General features: G+C 39.2%; 1 protein-coding gene across 7 annotated transcripts in view; it reads left to right on the forward strand.

The window, feature by feature from the left end:
• lmo7b (LIM domain 7b) overlaps positions 1 to 23,939 on the forward strand; it is an 82,036-nt gene that overhangs the window by 41,412 nt on the left and 16,685 nt on the right. For 6 of the 7 annotated variants that reach the window (XM_071919529.2, XM_078289784.1, XM_078289844.1 and 3 more), the window contains exons 1-8: positions 11,132 to 11,215; positions 15,075 to 15,145; positions 16,792 to 16,861; positions 17,264 to 17,370; positions 18,754 to 18,784; positions 21,942 to 22,055; positions 22,162 to 22,327; positions 23,338 to 23,491. In XM_071919529.2, the coding sequence (XP_071775630.2) occupies positions 11,147 to 11,215; positions 15,075 to 15,145; positions 16,792 to 16,861; positions 17,264 to 17,370; positions 18,754 to 18,784; positions 21,942 to 22,055; positions 22,162 to 22,327; positions 23,338 to 23,491 (782 nt within the window). In that variant the 5' untranslated portion in view covers positions 11,132 to 11,146. Of the gene's footprint in view, positions 1 to 11,131; positions 11,216 to 15,074; positions 15,146 to 16,791; positions 16,862 to 17,263; positions 17,371 to 18,753; positions 18,785 to 21,941; positions 22,056 to 22,161; positions 22,328 to 23,337; positions 23,492 to 23,939 lie in introns of those variants that run through there. The other variant, XM_078289893.1, reaches the window with a different exon arrangement.

Genomic DNA, 23,939 nt, shown 5'->3' on the forward strand with positions numbered 1-23,939 from the left:
AGTGAATGTATGGACAGCTGCTTGACCTGCAACAACATTTATGTGCAGGACTTGCCCACACAAACAGTGTGGGTTGGAGGAATAAGACAAAGGAGATAATAAGTATGCATGTAAAAGTGCATACCAAGCATTCTCCAGTCATGTGTGCGATATGCACTAGGGAACTGATTGTAGTCGTTAGGATTAGGCTATAACTTTTTGAACAAATAATTAATTTAACTCAGAAAATGGAAAAAAATGAGGCTTAGGATTAGGCTTTAACATCAGGGGAGCATTCAGGACGATCCCTCTAAGCTGATACTTTGGTGACCTATGTATAATAATGGATAAAATGATTATGGGATACAGCAAAGAAAAAATGGAATATAAATGTGCAGCTATCAAAAAATCAGTTGTAGATACCATATATATAGAAAAAGTGACAATGTGTAAGGTGCATGTGCCTTGTGCATAATCACTATCATAATCAGAACACATTTATGGATGGAGGTCGCATAAATACAGAAATGTGGCCAAATTAAAATACCTTTAGGTGTGAGCCATCAGTAATTGCTCCACATGTCCACAGAAATTTAGTTGACATAAGCGGACTTGGAGGTTTTGGTGGCAATGAATAAATGAATGACAATTAAAATAGCACAGCAGGTTAAAAGAACAAGCACAGATCCTGTACAGACCCACGGCGCGTGTATTCAGTTCAATTCAATTCAATACAATGCACTGAAGCACTGCGACACAGTTATTGGTTAAATAATTCCACTAAGATAAGATAAGATAAGATATCACTTTATTAATACCACAAGGTGGGCTCTAGTTACCTGCCGTTAATGTTTCTAGGGCAGCAGAAGACATGTTATCGGGTACTGTTTACAAATCCCGTTAGTAACACAGGCGAGTTCAGCAAATGGTGGAATGTTAAGTTTCACTTTTGTTTTCACACCGGGAGACTCTGTGGATTGAGTTCAATGCTGCTGGTCTGCTGTCTGTACATCTCCAAATTACAAACATGACGTGATGTGACATCAGGCGCATTAGAGATCGATTTAGATCCATTTCTCTACATTGAACAACTTTTGATTTGTGCTTCTGTATGGGAAACACTGCATCTCTTAGTCAAAGACGCCCTCTAGAGGCCATCTCACAAAGCGCATCGTCTCACTAAGCGTTACATGACTGACTGCCTGACTGTTTGACCTGAATTTGCCTCGTGATGCCCTCGGCTGCGCCATGGCAAAAACAGAGAAACAGTTACAAGGACTTTAAAATAGGTGTGATATGTTCTCTCTTTCTGGTCTTGGTTAGCACATGCACAGCTGCATTTTGAACTAGCTGCGGTTTACTGAGAGATTTATTTGGAAGACCAGAAAGGAGAAAATGACAATAATTAAGTCTGCTGATAATAAAAGCATGCATTAGTCTGTATCACTTTGGCAGAGAAATGGCTGAACCTTTGGTATATTTCTTGCACTTAATTAATTCATCAATTGGGCTGACATCCTCAGGTGATATAAGTATAATTTTATATCATCTGCGTGAAAATCAATCCTGTGCTTCCTGATGATGCTTCCAAGCATGTAAAGGTTGAATAGCACTGGGCCTAAAATCAAGCCCTGGGGGACACCGCATGAAATTTGAACTTTGGCTGATGAGAGCTCGACAATAGAAACATAGTATTCTCTACCAGAAATATAGCTCCCAAACCAGTTTAGGGCTGAGCCAGAGAGGCCAACTCAGTTCTTTAGCTTATTAATAAGAATAGTGTGGTCAGTGGTGTCAAAAGCTGCACTCAAATCCAACAGCACCAGGATGGAAGGCTTCTTCAAATCCATGCTCATTCTTAAATAATTTATAATAACAAGGGCTGTCTCAGTGCTATGGTGGGCACGAAAGCCAGGCTGAAACTTCTCAAAGATATGGTTCTTGGCATTGGCATTAGTAAGTTCATTAAAAACTAGTTTCTCAAGAACTTTACTTAAAAAAGGAAGATTAGAGATTGGCCTGAAATTATTCAGTGCCAAGGGATCAAGGTTACTGTTTTTTTAAGGAGGGGTTTAACCAAAGCGTTTTTTAGTGCCGTGGGAAAAATGCCTGTTAGCAGTGAATGATTTGCAATAGCTAAAATGTCATCTGCTACACAATTAAAAAGTTTTTAAAAAGCTTGTTGGGATAGGATCAAGTGAGCACGTACAAGGCATTGCCACTTTTTGAGGAGACTCACTCAAGACCTAGACTGTCCTGGATAGCCTGGCCTATACCCGACCTAATTGTTGTTATCTTGTCTCCGAAGTGTACAGCAAATACAGCAAACTCACCACATTTAGATGTAGAAATGAGGTCGGTCTGGCTATTAGGTGTTGGATTTAAAAGTCTGTCAACGTTTGTGAAAAGTACTCTTCGAAAAATGAGCTTGTCTGGCATTTATGACTGTATTGTTATAAATAGCAAGTTGTTCTGTTTTTCTCTATTCTCGTTCAGCCTTTCTACAATTTCTCTTAAGGTTAACAGTTATCTCATTTCTCCACTGTGATTTGCGTTTAGAAGTAATCTTTTTCAATTTGTTTGGAGCTCGCGTATCAATGGTTTCAGTTTCAGTTTAGTGTTGAAGTTATCAACTAAGTCATCACAGAAGGAGGGAAGAATCCGTGGTGGCAAGTCATTAATGCAATTCATGAAATTTACAACTACTTCAGAGGTAAGATAATGTTTCTTCACAACATGCTCAAGGTTATGATGAGTTCAGGACACTCTAGCAGTAAAGAAGACACAGTGGTGGTCAGAGAAAGCCACATCAGCAATTAAGATTAGATTAGATTAGATTAGATTAGAGAGTATGTCGGTGCTTGTGAGTAGGTGCATTTACATGTTGAATAAAATCCATAGAATTTAAAAGTGACAGAAATTCCACCGTTTTGGAGTCAGTAACAATGTCAATGTGAAGATTAAAATCACCTATAATGATGATCTTGCCATACTTGGTGCTGATAATTGACAGAAACTCTGAGAAGTCATCACAGAAGGCAGGACATTGTTTAGGGGGTCTATACACAATTCTAACAAGGCCTGGGGTTTGACTATCAAATATAATTGCAAGGTATTCGGAGGAAGTGAAGTTGCCAAGAGTGATGTTTCTACATTTAAAAGCAGCATTAAATATAGCAGCAGTGCCTCCACCCCTCTTCCCCGCCCTTGTAGAGTGTGGAAATTATAGCAGGATGGGGAGGATTCTAAAAGGACAGCAGAAGCAGTACTATCATCCAACCAAGTTTCTGTTAAAAACATACAACCTAGCTTCTGTTCAGATATAATGTCATTAAGAATATAGGTCTTGTTGGTGAGAGAATGCACATTTAAGAGGTCCATATTGATTCTAAGAGAGCTGCAATCATAATCATGGAAGCCATAAGGCAAGGAGGTTGAGTAACCTGTGCAAGTTTTTCTATTGACATTCCATTAGGTCTAAAACTCTGCCAAGGCAGCCGTGTAGAGCAAGAGACAGCAGTGTTAGCCTCTGTAGGCACAATAGGTTCAATGGGAAATAATCCAAAGTTTGAGTTCCTCTGTAGTGCGACACATACATTTCATCTTCCAACATGTAAATAACTAGAGATAATATCCTGGGTCATAACTGTGCAAAGAGATTAGTGCCAGCAGAGCTTGTATTTAAACTGCATGTATAGATTTTTTTCTTGCTGCAATTTAATTTGAAGAAATGGATTTGTTGAATAAATAAATTCAAAAATATAGTTAGTAAGGCACAATTTGAAATCGAATGCAATGGCTTGGTCTTCATAAGTATTTTGTAGAAAAATACTTTTCACTTTTTGGAATCTTTCCTTCATTGCAACTTTATTTCTAGGTAAAAATTTGGATGTTTTGTGTTATTGGTAGAAAGCAAGGAATACAGCAAGGAATAGGGAGCTGTCTTCTTCCGGTCTCAGATCCAGTCTTATGACTGCCAGCATGATAGATAGCTGGACATCTATCATTTACTGTCTTACTGTTTACTTAATTAACGTAAATTAGTTGCTAGCCAATGAAGCTAACAAGCTAACTAACTACCATACAGTAGCTCTGGTAGATTTCATAATGGACTATATTGTTCCCGTTTTCTCTGATACAAACACTAGTTGTCAGGGAATTCAATTGGAGTTATCACTGATATTGCCTTAAAGGAACAAAGATGCTGTTTCTCTGCGCAAAAGCAACATCACAGAGTGTGTAGTGTTGGATTATGGCTTCAAATTGACAACACTGCCAGTCAGCAGAATGATTGATATAGTTTTAGCAGAAAGCAATGCAACTTGAAATTAATATGCAGTGAGAATCAGTCTACAGAAGGTAGGTCTTTAGTGGCCAAATGAAAGAAATGAGCAAAAAACTTGGCAACTATGGTATATTCTTTAAATGACTATGTCAGAGAAAGAAACATGCTGCTTAATCTGACTATTTCAAAAAATATACAGTGTATGTATTTATTTGACTTTTAAAGTAAACTGCAAACAACATCACAACTAAAAATTGAAAATCAAACAGAGAAATAAATAAACTGAGACAACATCAATAGTTCGAATAGTGCTGTAGGTCAAGAATATTATATCTTCGAATCAAAAGATGGCATGATACTTCAGGTTCTGTACTGAGAGCAGCTGAACAGACAGCCAGCAGGGAGACATGACAGCAGAATCAGTGGAGGCAACTGTAAAGGACATAACTAGGGGATGGTAGCAGTGTGATGACGTGATGTGAATTCTGATCTGACAAGAAGTGGTGACATTAATAATTGCACAGACAACCTGCCACAGAAAACTTACCAGCCAGAACAACCATCAATGTATGATTACGGCCTTATTTTAATGAAGGGATAGAATAAATCAGTAACTTTCATAAATAAATGTAATTAAATTGTACATACATCATTATCTGTCACCCTTTTAAAAAACAAGTAAATATGTCGGCACCCTGGGACAGTCAGTAACAAGCTGCATCATCCCTCCAAGTTTCATCAAAATCGGACTGGTAGTTGTTTTAAATTTTGACCTTTAATTATAGTGTCCCCATCAGGCCAATCAGTGAAAGTTTTAAGGATAGCAGGATTTGTGTGGCAACTTTCATGTCAATCAGACTTATGGTACAGGGTAGGTAGGGGGTCGGGCCTTTCAGAGTTTGACATTTTCACCTTTAATCATCCTCCATCAGGCTAATCAGTGTAATTTTTCAAATGCTTGCTTTCTGATTTTTATGTATATATGTGTGTATACTACTTTGGAGAAAACTTTTCATGCATTAAACATGTCTTGGTAAATGTATAAAAACCATAATACCTGAGAGGACAGTCTTTACTGTGATTATGGTACTTCGGTGCTGCTAGTGGTATTTGGCTGCCCCTCATACCGATCTGTATCACCGTCGTACCCATAATCACAGTAAAGATTGTCCTCTTGGTTATTATTGCTATAATATCAACAAACTAACAAGACTTGATACTTATTGTCTTAGAAAGGAGCCCCCAGGGCAGCACCTTGGGGTTGCTAAGAGATTGCAATCAAAATGTTACACCTCTGAATGCGGGGTGAGTCATCAAAACTTCACAGAAGAATACTTTTACAGCAACAGTGGGAAAAATATTCTGGGCTGTTTTGAGTCTAAATTTCTTGTAGGCATAATATTTGAGTTTTTGGCCGGCATGATTTCCTTAGAGTATCTTGGTGCATTTTTTAACAGCTCAAAATGCTCATCGTTCACTTCATGAGGTCTTTCAAGGAGAACACCGACCGAAAAGACCTCTATGTTATTGTTATGGTCTAGTGCAGTCAAATCAATATTTAATTCCCAAAATTGGGATGTCATCAGGTGTAAAGTTTCTCCATAGAGAATGGTTTGGGAACGACAGTAAAGGTGACGAGGAGAGCACCCAAGGGGGAGTTTCTGGAGATATGGGTGCATTTTCAGTTTCTGGGCTGACATCATCACTACAGAGTAAAGCTCAATAGGCTATAAAACTCAAAACAAACATTCTGTGTGTCCACAAAATCAGTCTTCCCTTCATTGTCTATGGTGCAGCTCCAGACAACACAAGTTTTAGGATAATTGGGTGTATGCACCTCTAACAACTCAAGAAAGCAGTTGTCAGAATTATTTTCACTTTCTACAACCAGTGAATTGTCGATGCTGACCGTGGTCATCTTATTTTCACATTTGTTTGCACAGAAAAGTTGTCTGTAGCTGAACTGTGGGGTGATGTATCCCAACTACCACTGCAACAATGTTGCTGCTTCAGATAGTCATTAGTTCTAACTGGCCGTTGGATGACGATGTAATTGCTAGCTGTTTGAACACAGTTGTTTTGTTACTGACTTTGCGAAAAAATTGTCCAGTGTTTAAATATTGATCAGACTCATCTAGGCAAGAGGAATTATATTTTCATTCTTTAACCGAGAAGAGAGTTTCCCTTAAATACCACAGGACACTTCTACATGACCACTTGAACAGCAATAAGAGAAAACAAGATCAATTCAGCTTTTTCCCATAAGTCTGGTTTATGGCCCATGTTTCCACCTCTCTTTGGTTTCTGAGAGTTACAGCACAGCTCAGGTTCAGAAGTTGCATTAAAATGCAAGGATAATTGAAGAAGCTCCCAGGTGACTGGCACTGCAGAGGAAGCACTCTCAGTGTTACCCCAGCCCACATCCTGTTGTGATAATGTTTCAGACCTTGGCAGGGACAACACAGACCAGGCACTGGGGAAGAGTAGGCGGTAGGGGCAAGGAAGCTAAACTAAATGCCTGAGCCATTTGCGTTGCTTTCTAACTTCTTTTAATCTACTTCTGCTGGACTTCTAATCTACCTTGCATACAGATATTGTGGACATGTAGCTCAAAGAGCAGCTCAGAAACAATGGAGAACAGTAACTATTGAATATTAAATTATTGTAAAGTTTTTGGGCTTCTACTGATCTTTCTGAAACACACTGTACACCTTATTCTGTAAGCTCTATTCATGTTTTAGTCCACTTCATGCCAGAGACATCCATTATTTACTCTTGGTTATGGTCAAAATAGCAGTCTCTGATGATGAACAGATAAAATTCAAGCAGTTTGGGGGTGATGCCTTTCTCAGCGCTTCAGCGCCGAGAAAGTTTTATCACGAAATAGGTTGAAATAGGTTGAATGCAGTCATTGTTCATATGCAGTGAGTGCTCTTGAAAAACCTCTCAGCTTAGCAAAATGAAGAGGGTGGCAGCACCTATATGAACTCCTCCATTAGCCTTATTAATTTTATGTAATGTGTTCTGCAGTCTACTTTACACAATTCCACAGGCAGGACTCTGCTGCCATAATAATTGTTTTGGCGTGAAATTATTTAGAACAAAGGAGGCAAAGACAACTGCCACTTGACCTATCAATGCCCCTTGATATATTAATGAAGATTCAAAAGCATTTATTCACAAATGTTGTTAGTTTATTTTTTTTTCAACCCTCCATTTATTTGTGCAATGTGTTTTGAACATGGTGTCTGACATACATCATGTGTCATTGCCTCCATTTGAAGCCATTTGATCTCCATGTAAAATGTCCCTCTCTTTATTTTCACTTCAAATTCAATTTGGAACATAATGGAAATCTGATTAGCAGTTGATGCTGCTGTTGTTGATAATGGTGATGTAGCTGTGGATGTAGTTGAAGAGTGAGTGTTGTAAACAGCAGCTTTAAGGCAGATCACACCTCTAACACTGTGCAAGACACAGGGGAACAGGCAGAACTACATGGGAAATAATTGGTTTATACTAAAGCAAGTCAGATCGTCACAAATGTCTGTTTTATTCAACCTACCCTTCCCCCACCAGTCTCTTTCCTCAATCTAAGCCATCAAACCATCAAACCACCAAACGCTTTTGCTCCCTTTCTAAAGCATCCATGTACAGACAGAGGTACAGCAACACCTACTGGCAGTCACAAATAAATACACTATATTATTGCCTCAACTATGTCAAGATGATATATTCATAGAAAAACTCAAACTTGCCAGAGATAAAATAAATTGCATTTCATCTGTACTGTTTTTTTTTTCTTTTCTGTTACATCCTCTTTTTCATCCACAATCGATGCATAAGAAATGGTGGTGTTCATCATCATTTATGGCTTGTTCACTCTCTCTGCAAATATTCATACTCTTGCTCACTCGCTATGAGACTAGTCATACAAGCACACAATGCACAGTGCAATGTGGTATAATACTACAACATAATACAGTACATCATGATGTGACACAATACTGATACTTCAAAGAAGGAAAACAAAATCCAAGGCACAAAAAAAACTGTTTCAATATTGGCTTTCCTCAGGGAGCAAAACGTTTCAAACAATTTCATGTTCAATAGAACTGATATTTTTGTACTGACAGTTCATTTCCATAGCCCTGGCCAGTAAGTGATACTGTAACCACGTTTGCTATTCATGGTTCATATAATATGGAGACAAATGAATTTACATCAGAAGGACAATTGATCTGTATGCAGCAGATATTAGATATTAATCCATTTTGGTGTGTTTGGATCTTAGTGTTTTCAGCTAATTTAAGATAAATCAACCTTTGACAACTAGAAGACAATAAGTAGAAGAAGAAAATGAGCAGAAGCATGGCGCATAATACACTAACAAATACCCTAAAATCAAGAGAGAAACAGATTCATGGCATCTGAAAATGTTCAAATCCAACCCAAGCAGGGCCTTTATTTTGAAATTTTCACCTAATAAATTTAACACAACACTAAACCCCTGTATCAAAAATTACACAGGTATTATGTGAAGAATGTATGAAAGGTGATAAAGGGGATACATCAGTATTCATGAATGTGCCCAGTAGCTGTTATGAAGTTCAGATGTTATTAATGTTTTATCAAACAGGTTTCAAGTCAGATGTTAACAAAATCCTGTATGTACTGAATAAAGCATAGAACAGGCTCTTTAAACAGGTGCAACATAGGCACATCAGATCATATTATTATGTCATGTTCTGGGATTTTAATACACTCAGAATATGATTACAGTGTATTTATAATGTCTTAAGGGACTTCATGGAAATACAATCTCTGAATCATTAGCACACATGATATTGTTTGCATTGCTATGGTTGATAAGCTGTGCATACTTGTGCTGCTATTATTAGGCACCATAAACTGACTGCAATCTTGCATCTCATCTAATCAGTTGTAGATGAGTATGTACAGCAAACCCACATCCCTGCAAAAAGGATGATAAGCATCAATCTGTCTTCTCAAGTGCGCCACTATTCAAAAGCAAGATCAATTAGCATCACACATCACACAGGGAGTATCGCTTGCTTCAGTATGGGAGAGTGTGGTACAAACACAGAAGGCGGAGCTGTGCCCATGATCTCAGGTTTTATGAATTCACCAACACAGTAATTATCAAGTGCAATCAAGATGTTTATAGAGATTACCCATCTTGGGATTGAGCAGTCCATCAAAGGGTGAACTATAACTGCTGGAGATTTCCGCACTTACTGTCAGGTACTGTATATACAGTAAAGTGAACAAAAGCTGTTACACTTAAAGTTACAATAAATACTCAGCATGAATAGCCTGAGGTATTTATTCTGACTGCAGGATTGTGAAGTACATATTTTGCTCTCCTGCCACCACAGCCTAGCTGCTTGTAGGCTTCCTCCGGTTGCTTCCAATAGTGAGCCAGAGGATTTAGGAGTGAAAGAGAAAAGATAATCCCCATTATCCAGTTCGACTGATAATACTCCCAGATGGTGCCGTGAATTATCTTTTAATTTCCTTGGTTTTGCTAATGAGTTGTCAGTCTGTTGAATCTTTCCTACACCTCCACACCCCGTTTTACTCTGAATCCTTCGATACCATCGCTGCCCTTGATCCCCAAATAGTGCTACTTGCTTGGGCCTTTGGCAGGAAATTGGATTGGAGCAAGCGTGTGCTGTAACAGAAGATGTACGCACCACATTCTCATTATGCTTTCCTTCCAAATCTTGAAAAAAAAAAAATACAAAGGAAAAACAATTTTTGTATTCATAGGCATATCCAATTCAGATGAGAGAATGGGAATGCCACAGACAACCCTTCATCACTCCAGTATGTCAGCAAGGAAGTGGAGAGAGATGCCCTTGAAATGTACACTAATCTATGAATATGGTATTAGACTGGTACAATCTATACAGGGAAGGACAGAGACTGGGGCGCGGTAAGAGGGATGGAGGGGCACAGAGGCAGATTGTTTTACATATCTGTATACAAACACCGGATTTTACACATTTGCCATGCATGGGTGATGCATCACAACTTGAGTTATTCATCACCTTCTGAAGTTAATCCATTCATGGGTTATGTATGTTTGGCTTTTATAGTTTGTATGCCATGGTTGCACTTTGTGAGATCAGACTACATCTTTGGATCAAGCAGAATATGAGCCTGTCTCTATTCATATTATTCTGTCACATCACCACACAGCCATCTTGGTAAGAAAATAGGTGATTCTAATAGATTATAATCAAATGACAGCCACAGCCAATGAGCTATGTGCACCATATTAGTAGGGCATGTATGTTAATTATGGGAAAACTATGAATAGGGCTACTGTTATCCTGTTTGTTCACTACCCTACCGACTATACTGTTCATACACCAATCAGGCCACTAGAGGGTCGCATCTGCATTGCTTCCTTCTGTTTCACTTTGCCACAAACTTTGCTTGCTGTGTCACTTTTGTACATAAACGGAGTAGGCGGGGACCTCTCCCTCAAAACTACCCAATAAACGAGGCGTTTCAATGATGGACACCCGGTGGTAGAGATGTGGAGACTGCTGTTAAACGGATGTCAATTAGCGGGGAACTTTCACCGGTGATCAACTTGACGCAGCACAAGGTGACTGACCCAACTGGCTCAGGGGGATTGTTTTAGAAATGTGTTGTTTTTATCAAATTGCATTGAATTTTGTCTCATGCTTCTTAGCAATCATTTAACATGACTATTTGTTTAAGGTTGGTGGAGGTTTAATAGCGAGGTGGCGGCTTGTGCGTGCTTCAAAATAAATCAAAAGCCTATAACAAACGCTGACAATGTGACCACTTGTCGCCTTTCCATCAGGGTGTTTTGAGAAGTTTGAGATGGAGTGGCGCCAGCAGACCAGTATCAGCTATGTAGACGCCTTCAACGAGGCTCAGCGTTGGATGGAGGTATGTTTCACTTTCACCTTCCTTTACTTTTGTTTGCTGCAGAGACGCGCGACTGCTCTGGCTCATCTTAGCTCTAGGAACATCTCAGTCTACAATATTTGGCCGTTCCGTCACTTCAGCTTTTGTGGAGACGGGAAATCGTTTATTTTGAGTCGTTTCAGCCAAGCAGCCTCACCTTTCGTCATTCTGTAGTGTTTTTTTTCTCACTCAGAGAATTTCCACACATTACACCAACCACACTGTTGCTGCTGTCCACTTATAAAATTAAAAGAGGCTGACTCAAGACTCATAAACCTCAATTGGGCCACTGTTGCAGCCTTATCTTAGAGTTCAAATGTAAATAGGCTTTGATAAGAGTCAGGTAAGAGTTTCATGTGCCTCCTTACATGGAGACATCCTACTGTATGTAAGGATGTTCTGTGGTTAATGTCCAGATTTGCATAGATGCTATTTGACTGCAGGCCTCATAAAGCCTCAAAGGAGAATGCACATAGAGGAAGAGAAGGCAAATAATTGGAAACTGTTGCAAGAGAAAAGAAAAGAGAAGACTCATGAAAACCAGTTAACTTTGGGGTCTGTTCTGTAGTTTCCATCCACTCCAAAAGTTTGTGATGTTCTTGATGGGTCACATTCACTGTGTGATTTTGTTCTTGGTTGATTAAAAAGGAACCGCATTTACCACAAGATACTTTGGGTCAGCTTGTTCCCTTTCATCTTCCCTGCATTCCAGCCTTAATTTATTGGCGTTTTATTTTTTTATTTTCTCGGATTAATCAGTACGAGCCCGTTGCACACCACTGTTATTGTCTTCACAGGGGAAAGAATGGTTAATTGGATACGGATGTGGTGTCGGCATGTTTTTGGATCGGACACAGCGGGAGATTAGAGGGTTTGAGGAAATAATTTTTCAAGGTTGTATAGACTAATGTGTCCATGCTCTTTGTGAACCTTAATCACAATCAATGAATACAACTTGTAGAATGTGGGTGCTGAATGTTGACAAAATGTAAATGGGCCCATTATTGTCAATTGTGTCTAAGTGGATAGTTATGAGAGGCTGTCCAACACTTTCTTGGCAGTGCGCCCATGCCAATTTTACCCCTCTGAATTTCCCTACACTGACAGATAAAAGGAGGGATGAAGCCAGAAATGGATGAACAGTGATGAGGTGTGTTTGTTTGTGGAGGAGGAGGGAAGCAAGGCATGCTGGTTTTGAGGGAATGGTAATTGGCATCATAAACCCTTCCTGGTGCCAAACCACAATCTGAATGTCCTAGCACTAATCTGTGTTAAAGATTGCAATATATTAAGCTGTCATATATTCAAGAATCCAAAAACTCAATTGTTTCTGTTCATCATTTGGCCAACACCAGCAGCCTGGTTTCCAAATTCCCTGCAAATGTTTGCTCAGTGCCTACTGAACCCAAATGTATTTTAAGAATGGGATTTGGCACTTCTACAAGATGTAAACAGTCCGTTTGTAATATGGTTTTTTTTAGGCCATTAGTGTGGTGAATCAAATGCAGTATCCAATTTTAAAGCAGGTGTTCATGTTTTGGGGCTGTGCACACTGTCTGGTTAACCAGAGGCAAGAAACACTTTTTAAATATAACATTTATTTTCATGAGGATCTTATAAACTTTGATTTTGGATTGTAATATTATATAGTTAGTTGAATATGTTAGACATATGATTTAGTTTAGATTGTTTCATAGTCAGTTTCATATATCATTAATGACAGTTGGCTATATTTGTATCTTGGCTGAGATGAAGTATGCCTGACCTTGTTGGATCCCTCTGACATAAAGTTATATTCAGACGATTCTGCTCATGGTATTGCTGTAAACAAATTCCATGTCTTGAAACCTTTGGGATGACAAATGGACAAGTGTCAACAACGCTAATTTAGGGGCTTTGATTGTGCGCACACTTAGAAAGTTGGGTACTAGGACAATCTCAAAATCCATAACACACTTCAACATATGTGATTGAAATGGAGCATTGTTCATTATCTGCATTATTCAATCAGTGGCCATAAGAAACCAGCAAAAAGCAAAATGATCAATATATCAGACACCAAACCACTTAGTTTCAGGCATGCATAGGACAATGGGCAAACACATTTCAAATCTTCACTTTATTGGAGAACTTCAAAAGGAAGAAATTTTACCTTTTATCCTAGATCAATGGAATGCATGTTCTTCTTTTGTTCTTGTTTGATTTGAGCCGCCCATGTGGAGCAGCATGTTCTAGTCACAACCACCATTTAGTTAGACAGTAATGAGGCTGTTTGCTGAGGCACCCCTTGTTTGAATCAAGCAGTCCTGGTCAATTTATGCCCTCCGCTGAGAGTTGTGTACACCATCTATTTGCTGTTTTTGGAGCTGAGCATTGCCTAGTGGTCCAGTGATGTCCGCCTCGTACCTCACAGAGATGCAATGAGGAGTAAGAGGTTAACATTGTTTGGAGGAATGTAACTTTACGCCAGCCTATATCAAGCTTAGTTTTTGTAGTTTGATTTGTCAGACTTGGAAGATTCTAAAATGATTCAATGAAACTTTCTAAATGACTGCAACGGCTCGGAATGTGTCAGTTTAATAATACTTATGTGGTAATTTTTCATAATACTTTTACATGCAGAGAGTTGCTTGCTTGCCCACCTTAATTTTTTCCAGCACTTCTCTCTACATGATCATTCCAGGGTCACAGAAGTATTGTTGGTGCGCTCTGGCATTGACCCTCTGACTACTTGCTATACACTCTTTACTGTACAAGACATCCCTAAAACTCATTATGAATATACACTACCAGTCAAAAGTTTGGACACACATTTTTCTTTATTTTTTACTATTTTTCACATTTTAGAATAGCAGTAAAGACATCAAAACTATGAAATGACACAAATGGAATTATGCAGTGACCAAAAACATGTTAAGCAAATCAAAACTATCTTTTATTTTAGATTCTTTAAAAGAGCCTCCCTTTGCCTTGATGGAAGGGCAAAGGCTTTTAAAAGAAATAGGCACATAGGCATCAACTTCACTATTTATATTTGTCTAAAAAACAAATTTCAAGCATTTAAGCATAAACCTTTAGATCAAAATGGCTTTAAGATAATGCAAAATATAGTACATTCAATCAGGTGTGTCCAAACTTTTGACTGGTAGTGTAGCTGTCCAGGGAAAACCCATTTTTAGCCATATGGTTGAAATCCATAGAATCTGTGGTTTCATTGGGGCTATTGTTTATTGAAATGACCAATTAAAATCTGGTGCTGTAGAATGGAAAAAGTAGCTTGACCACATGATTGTGTTGCATTGTGTTAACTTGGCAGTGCGTTTTCTGCATGATTCCACAGAGAGGCATCCATTCCCTGCCTGATGCCCAGTTCTACGAAAAAAAAAATTGTGATTGTGGGTTCCTGGGGGGACTAATTAGTGAGAAGAATGGCCTTTTGGGGCCCTCTGTTAGTTATGGAGCTGAACCTCAATAACCCCCATTTTTATGTCCTCATTATAAGGCCCTTCACTTTGTGCTTGTTCCTGTCACATGTAAATAATTCACATTATTGTGTATTCTGGATTTGTTTTTACCAAAATAGCTTTTACATGTTAGTGGGCACGCTTGTCTACGTACACAGTCTTTCCCGGTAGTTTATTTTGTGACTATTTGTATAGAGATTACTTTGTTAGGTTAAGTTTGCTTGTGTAAAGTAGTTTGAAGTATTTACTGTTCAAAGCAACTTGGTGCAAAAGATGGGAAAATGCTTTAATAGTACTTAACTCATTCTCCGTCAAGTACAGATCTAATTGGTTCATTGAAAAGGGATAAATTATGGATATTGTTTGTGTTCTCTTAGGAAGTGACCGGAAAATCGTTTGGGAGCAACGATTTCCGCGCTGCTCTCGAGAATGGAGTCCTGCTTTGCGAGTGAGTAATGATTTCATTACTATTTTCATTTGATCTCATGAAGTAGACTGGGTGTGCTGCATCACTTCACTGGGGGGAAAGAGAGAGGGGTGGGGTGGGGGGGTCCACAAAATGAGTTTACCAGAGAAGATAGGCTTTTGCTAAATCAGGCTTATTTTCAAGGAGTTCAGTTCCACAAAGTAGGTTTAATTTAGCTCAAGCTAAGTTACCATGGGAACATAACCTTCAAGACTAACCTGGTCCTGGTGTCCCCTGCTGAAAAATGAGTCGTCTTTGTTAGACCGAAAAGCCAAGGTTAAACCCAAACTTAGCTCACTAACCCTGACCCGCTAATCTCGCTTGGTGAGACAGGCCTTGGTCAGGCTTATTTGCTGGCTTAGCTTCAGCTGCAGCTTAACCAGTGATACAGGTAAAAAATAAAAGGTAAATAATATATTTTTGTTGATTAATAATAACTTACATACTGACATAGGCTACAGTTATGCCAAGGTTAGACTAGCCTACTTAAAATGTGGGGCTCAGGCCTGTATCAGTCTAGAGTCTTATGGCACTTTGGGCAACTTCTGTTGTTTCTAAATAGGCTTTATGAATGAAGTTCTTACTAAAGTATCTCAAAAGAATTAGCATTAATTGCAATATAAATAGGCCTAATACTGACACATTTTTGGACCATGGCTGTGGCCTACTGTAATTGTGAAAGTAGGGAAAAAAATAACTGTGTGCACCATTATAGGCTGTCGTCAGTAGTATAATTTAAGTTAAGAAGTAGGATAGCTCTTTCTGCTTTCTAATTGGACGTTTTGTTATACTGTACATGACACTGAGCATTTCCACCATTTGCTCTCATTTATTTTGACACTGAAGTGTCATATAGATAAAATTAAAGGAATGAAGCACACCACTGAGAAGGCATGCAAAGAGAAATATATACAGTACTGTGCAAAAGTCTTAGGCATGTGTCAAAGAAATCCATAAAGTGAAGATGCTTTCAAAACTAATGAAATGAAAAGTTTCTGAATATCAAAAATTTACAATAAACAGCAGTCTACTGACACACTAATGCAGAAAACAAATACAAACAAATAAACATCTAAGACTTCTAAGAAATTTATATAAAAAATCTAGGGTGCCTAAGACTTTTGCACAGTACTGTGTGTGTGTATGTATATATGTGTGTATATATATATATATATATATATATATTTATTTATTTATTTATTTATTTATTTATTTATTTGCTTTATTCATCATACAATTTGACGATCAGCTGCTGCTCTGTTACCATGAACACCGCAGCTCTCTTTTAAAGTCTGTGTTTTCCACGCTTGACATCTTGACCTGTGTTTTTAAAGCTGTGAATGTGCATTTATCTTGATTGTTCAAACCGGGCTTGAATTAGACTGATTACGTTAGCTGGAAGTTGGCTTTGTGGCCTGCTGTATCCTGGACTGATTGTTAGGTTAACTCAAGCCAGGCTTTTCATAGTAAACCCCACTTTTCTTAGCCTCCTTGTGGAGCGTGCCCCTGGTGATGTAACACTTCAGGTCTTTTCTAATTGCCTCAGTTGTCAAACAGATGCAGCATAATCCTGGAATATTTCTAATCTATGAGGACTGTTTGTTTATTTGTTGTGTTGTTATTTTTAGTCTGATCAACCAGTTGAAACCTGGCATTATCAAGAGAGTGAACAGGCTCTCTACTCCCATTGCTGGACTGGTGAGTTTTGGACTTTCCATTTATTTAGTTTCAAATTTGTTTTGTGTGGGGGTGGGGGTGGGGGGTTGGCAATGGGGGTGCATGCAAGTATGTCATGAGAAGGCACCTGCTAGCCAGGAAGTCTGACACATTATGTGGTTTCCTGTTAAAGTAACTGAGAGACAAACATACTGGTTCTACAGCTTGACTGATCCTGAAAGTACAATCAAATGTATATTTACATTGAGGCTCTGTCCTTCTGCAGTTTGTACTGTATGACTACTTTATTTTTGTGACTCATCTTTTGTTTTTTTAACTCTGTGCATCCTTTCTCTTTCTGCTAACTGCTGTCTCTCTTCTTCCCTTCCCTCTACCCCTTGTCTCTCATCTGTCCAAATCTTCTTTGTGGTTTCGTTGCTCTAGGATAATGTGAATGTATTCCTGAAAGCTTGTGGAAAACTGGGACTGAATGAGGCACAGCTGTTTCACCCGGGGGACCTGCAGGACCTGTCCACTCGTGTAACACTCAGGTATAATTGTCCCCAAGAAGCAGTGTTATGTCAGATGGTAAGGTGTGTGTGTGTGTGTGTGTGTGTGTGTCTGCTTGCACAACTGTCCAAATCTACATGCTCAGGGCGTCCTGTGAATTAATCAAACATAGGAGCTCACACCACCACAGAGATAAACATCTTTACTGTCTTGGCAGATACAGTAAGTGGGAAGCTGTAGACTTTCAGATTATTGATTGTGACAGGTATGCAAATGAGCTGTGGCTAGTAGGACAGTGTCAGCTTTATTGTAATGGCGTTTCCGGATGCTGATACAACACGTTTGCTGTTAGTGGGTGTAGGAAGGAGAGAGAGGGTAGATGAAAGCCTCTAGATCAGTGGCTTTCAGTCCTCGGGACCCAGATTACTGCTGGTTTTCTATCCCACCAGGTAGTTAATTGCGATCACCTGGCATCCCAGATGTTAAATAGTCCCTGATCAGATCATGTATATATTCCTGCAGGCCCGGAGGCGCTCCGGGGGGAGGAGCTTGCGTTTCAAACTTGGACTCAGCTCCAAGTCTATGGTTTTTTTTCCAACTTTATTAACTTTATTACAGAAGACATTTATGGGCTGGATAGTCATTCTCATTGGCCTGTTTAGGCTGCGCTTGGCTTTGTTTTTTTTCTCCCTTTTTTTTAGACTATCTGAAACAGCACATCACAACACATATAAAACATTTACTTAGAAACTCTATATGAAAATTAGGATGATTTTCAGTCAGATTTGTCATTTAATAGCATAAACCAGCAAATCTTATGTCAATTGAATAGAAACAAAACACACATACTAATATAAACATACAGGGGGGTTTGACATCAGAAACCATGTTGTGCCAAACTTCCAGTATTTTACAGAAACAAGTATTAAGTATTTAGCATTTAGCGTTTCACAGTCTCATTGTGAGAGTGACTCTGAACCAATCAGAGCAGTGAACACGCCCGTTGGAGCTAAAGCCTTCCCCTTGGAGCTCCTCCAGTCCTGCAGGGATACCAGTCTTGATTAGATGGCTAGAATTTGGATAAAATATTAGGAAAACACTGATGCACAGTCAGGCACATAGCTGTGTGCCATGCCAGACAAGCTGCTGGTTTACACTAGTTGATAGCCTGTTCTGTGTAAACTCTGATCAGCAGCTCACAGCACAACATTGCAAATGAGAAGGCTTGAGATGTCGCTGTAGTTTTGTTTCTTTATGACTCTCTATCTCTGAGCACCTGAGATACTGGCAGTCAGAATTGGATCTTTGTATATGCATGACTTCATGGTGCAAGTGATGTTACTGTATATGCAGTCATAAATTGCACTGTGAGGAGTATCACTTTTTTGTGTAGCTATTCATTCAAGTCTTTCTTGTTATTTCAGGAGAGAAGAAAGCAATAGGAGACTCAAAAATGTAAGTACTATATAGTGTGTGTTGGGGGGACTTCTGTATTCATATACACTTGTTTATGCTGCTGATAGTTTCAATGCTTCCGAGCTTATGAGGCTGTTTGGTAATCTGGGAAGCCTCTTCTGATGTACACAATAGCTGACAACTTGGACTCAGTAATGAGGTTGTTTGTTAGAGAACCCATTCTTTGAATTGCGCTTGGGGTTATTCTTTTAATTAAGCAATTAGGGTCAATTTGTGCCCTGCAGTGAAATCCACCAGTTCCATGCAGCTCTCCAACCTAATAAATAGTTATGCTGACTAATTCATATTAGATTTCAGAGAGTTGGATATACCATTTATAGAGCTGAGCATCGCCAAGTGAAACATTCTATGGTTACAGTCAATACAATACTGGCTAGATCTGTCCGCTAAATGTCTAAATATTATGTAAATCTGAAGCTGATTTTACTGGATTAAGAACTCAGAGGTGCATGCAAAATCTTTCTTACGCTAAAATGTGTGTTGACTTCTTTACATTGACCTTGACATGTGACCTTTTAGCTGATTGGCCACCTTTGTGAATTTAGACCAATCCATTGTCTCTTTGTCATGTAACCCTGATGAAGGCTTTTCTGCCAAAACAGAAAGGCACTGAATTAGTGCCTTAATTGACATAAATTTGTAGTGATTCAGGAACCTCATCGCAGGGCCCAATGCTTGATACTATGCTTGGGACAAAGACATAAGCCCCTAACACTTGTTTACTTTTGGGTTAATAGCCTACAAATTAAGGAAAACTAAAACCATTTTTAGCTGTAACGGTTAAAATGGGCTTAAATAGCCTATAAATTGGTTGACTGTGTGTGTTCTCTTGGTTGAAGCTTTGATGAAAATTGTATGTTAGTAAACCCATAGCCTTGCACTGCACTGGTGTTGCAGGCTGAAAAATATCTGAAAGTAGCCCTCATTAGCCCCCATAGAGAGCCTAAGTCCCTCCCCTTCCGCTGTCCCCCATGGGACCTTATTTCGGAAAAAATATGTAGGTAGTCAACGGCGAGAGACAAATAATTGTTTGATCCCGTTTGAATTGTGCCATGAATTACACATATGATGTTTTGTCAATTTAAAAGATAATTTTGCAAGTCAAGAAAGTCGCAGTTTGTCGTAAAACAGTAAAGTAACGTTTAGTTTTGTGTGAAACCGCTCAGTGAACTACATCTCTCGTCTTGCACAATATACGTCACCAACACCGACATGGAACGAAACATACGAAACACACAGGCATCGCGCTAACGTTAGCCCCCACTGTACTAAAACTATCCTAAACCAGTTTAAATCCGTTCTTACTGTCTACCTTCCAGGTTGTGTATAATACTACTGCTATCTGAGAGGGACTTAGCTTCAGCGGCTCTGGGTAGCTTGTGGAGAGAGGAAGTTACGTCACTTGCGCGACTTTTGGGTGTGTAGTCTTTCTAATTATATATTTTTACAGTCTTATAGTTCAACAGTTTTACGACAAACTGCGACTTTCTTGACTTGCAAAATTATCATTTAAATTGACAAAACATCATATGTGTAATTCATGGCACAATTCAAACGGGATCAAACAATTATTTGTCTCTCGCCGTTGACTACCGTACATATTTTTTCCGAAATAAGGTCCCATGGTGGTCCACCGGAAGGGGAGGGACTTAGGCTCTCTATAAGAGGTACTTTACAATGACACTCATGCTTAGACCCAAGGAAAAATGTATCTATTCACTGATTGCTAGATTGACCTGTAAATTAGCCTAGACATTCAGAAAAAGCATGAAGGAGAATCCCTGCAGAGCCATGCATTACCACTTAAAGTTCTGATCTTTTTCCTTCTAACTAGCCTTGCACTATCAATTCATAAATACTCTCTCAAGACCCTTGGGAGACCTTGTCTATCCACTGATTGCTTTAGATTGATCCTGTTAAGGTATAGAATTTCTGAAATGTTGCGTCGGGAATATCCCTTTGCAATGCGCAGCCTGCTGCTCCGCTAAGGGGAACGGCAGTCCGTCAAAAACTATCCTTTGCCTTGAGGCAAATGTGAAACAAATCATTCCCATACCACTTTGCTTGCTCACATAATTAAGCACTAAATGCCAGGAATAGGCCTATGTTTCAGAAGCCTTTAACTAATGGTTGTCAAGTGTATTTCAGTAAAAGAGCCAACAAGATTCAGCACCATGCACAGTGCTTTGCGCTGTGTCCAAAGGGCCAGGCGCAAATGTTGAGTTTGGCGTGGTTGGGCTCGAGTCCTTCATGCTTCTTTGTCCACCTTTTTTTTTTTTAAACATTTTTTTTATTTTTTTATTTTTTTTATCTCAACAATCTTCAGAATTATACCAAACATTGATTACATTTTTGAAATGCAAAACAACTGCATTGTTTTAAAGTATTCCACAATAACCTAGGCTTAGAGGATGAAGGTAGACTTAAGCTGTTGGCCGGCAATTTCTAATGATGTAGTCTATTTATGTCAAATTTAGGAAGAAACAGCCCCATGAATTTATGAATCGGTTTTCAGAATTACCACGGGGATCAAACAAATGTTTCTACATTGGGTTGCACTTATTTAGATAGTGTTGTGATCAAACTTTCCTTAGGGTCTTGGCAAGGTCTGTGTATTTGAGAGTTCTGTTATTGAGCCTACGGTTACACTATTATTAAAGACAGGTGTTTATGCAGACAGACGTGTCTAAGGAGATGGAGCTATGAAAGAGGCAATATCCTCTAACACTTAAATGCACAAACATATGTCATGTCCAGCACAGGCGCTCCAGGTAGGCATTGCAGGTACTGGTTCTCTAGAATAATGGTGTAAATCCAACTTCATTGTGTGTGTGTGTGTGTGTGTGTGTGTGTGTGTGTGTGTGTGTATACAGTATGTGCAATAAGTTGGTTATTGTAAGTATAAAGAGTTCATCATCATCATGGTTGGCTAATACGAGGAAGCAAAATTGTTCTTCATGATTTGGTGGACATTTTAAGCTATTAATTTTATACAAACGCAAATTTAGGAAAAAGGGAATGAATACCCCAAATAACTGTTGCGAGGTGTCAGCATGGTTCATTCAATTCACTTTTAATCTGGGAGTGTATTCAATATTTTTATATCTCAATATCTTTTTGTCTGTCTCTTTCCCAGGTTCTGATCACGATCTACTGGTTGGGTCGGAAGGCTCAGCTCGACCCGTTCTACAGCGGACCTCAGCTTAACTTCAAGGCCTTTGAAGGGCTGTTGGGGTTGGCCCTGTCCAAGGTAGGCTGCTCTTCCAGGCTCTGTACATGGTTGTGTTCCTGTGTGGTTTTTTTTCTTTTTTTTTTTTTTTCCTCACCTATATTAACCCTGCCTCCTCTACCTCCAGGCTCTAGATGATGGCAGTGGTGTGTGTGTGAAAGAAAGTGGATACAGAGAGTGTTGCTACCCAGAGAGAGAGGATTTGCGGCGCATGAGAGCGGGCTACAGGAGAGGAGACTCTGTGGACAGCATCGACTCTCTGGACTCCCGGCCCCTCCGCACCTGCAGTGAATGTGAATTTCCTTTATATTCTCCATTCATTCTGCACAGTCTGTCATTTGTGCACACCAGAGCATACAACATTCTTAAAGTTGTAATCTGCAAGATACATGTTTTTTTAATTCAAATTTTTATTTTGTCGACTTGTTTTGGTGATAAGCAATCATTGCTGTGGTGTGTTTGCACTGCACTTCCCAGAGATCACTTGTTAATCTAACAGTACTGTGTCTTTTCTTTGGATTTTCTGCTGATCAAGTTTGAATATCTGTCTTTTGTTTGTCTGTTCGGTTATGGTGGCTATTGCTGCTCCTGCTAATCATCACTTTATTCCAAACAAAACACTGTTGCTGCTTCTAGTAACATAAAAAGCATCACTTTCTATACGCCCACCTGTTCTAAACACACATTAGACTTACCTGCCACTGTGTTTTAGAGCAGTTCATCTAAAAGCTTTCATGACCTGGGTATAGGTTGAGTCACTAGTATTGCATTAATCAGTAGAGTAGCAGTATCAGAGAAGAAAACAACGGAAATTTATATGAAAATGTCACAGATTATTACTTTAATTTTACCATTCTCTATGCACTCCTATGATGTCTATCCAGCTTAACTTAATTTTATCTGCAGCATTCTGAATGCCTCTGATCACCTTATCTGAATGTTTCATTTCTCTGCAACCCTGTCATGCTTGTGGTTGGTGCACGTAAGTGACATATTCTGGCAACTTCCACACAGTGGTGATAAATTGTGTGTGTTGGGAGTGAGTGAGACGCCGGGTGCAGTGCTCCCTAAAGGCTGAGCCGTGTGACGACTCGGTAACCCAGTGAAGGTTCATCTCTGTTGTCCGATTTAGGCTTTTTACTTCCTTATTTTCTAACCATAATGCATTCCCTTTTCTTATGTCATTTTGCTTTTTCATTTGCTTTTATTGCTGTTTTCATTTCCCTAGTTGTTCTCCAACTTTGTATCTCTTCTTTTGCTCACTTCCCATATGTCTCCCTCCATATGTCTGTGCGGTCTCCAGGTTGTGAGAGTGACGCAGAAGCGGAGCAGGGATTCAGGATGGAGGCCACCCAGCCCTCGGCACGGCAAAGCAAAGGCTACGTCCCACCGATGCTCCGACGGAGAAAACAAGGACGGGATGAGATTGGAAGGGGCTGCCTCAGTCCGCTCACCAGGTACTGCTATCATGTTAACTACAGACACTTCACATGCTGCTACTAACTCACTTATCTTGTCTATAGCTGACTTGTCAGTGATTTGCAGGGCCATCTGAAATCGTTTTTTATTTTTCCACAAATTCCATTTCACATTTTACCATTTCCCAATTTTTCCGGTTTTCTTGCATTTGATTTGGATTTTTATACATTTTACCATTAAGTGTGTAAATTAAAATATTTAAAAAATGTGCTTACCTTCTTTTTTTCACATGGGATTTGAACGAATTTTAACATGTATGTCTATTTCTTGAGTCCAAATTTTCAAAACACTATGTGGAAATTGATACTGTAGTGAAGTGAGATTCAGGTTCAGTATTCATTAGATATTAGTGACTTCTAACCTCAACATGATGGCATGGGTTATTCTCAGTTGAAACTCATTTTGGAGCAAACGTCACCATGGTAA

The sequence above is a fragment of the Centroberyx gerrardi genome, chromosome 1, assembly GCF_048128805.1.
Source record: "Centroberyx gerrardi isolate f3 chromosome 1, fCenGer3.hap1.cur.20231027, whole genome shotgun sequence".
NCBI classification, from domain to species: Eukaryota; Metazoa; Chordata; class Actinopteri; order Beryciformes; family Berycidae; genus Centroberyx; species Centroberyx gerrardi.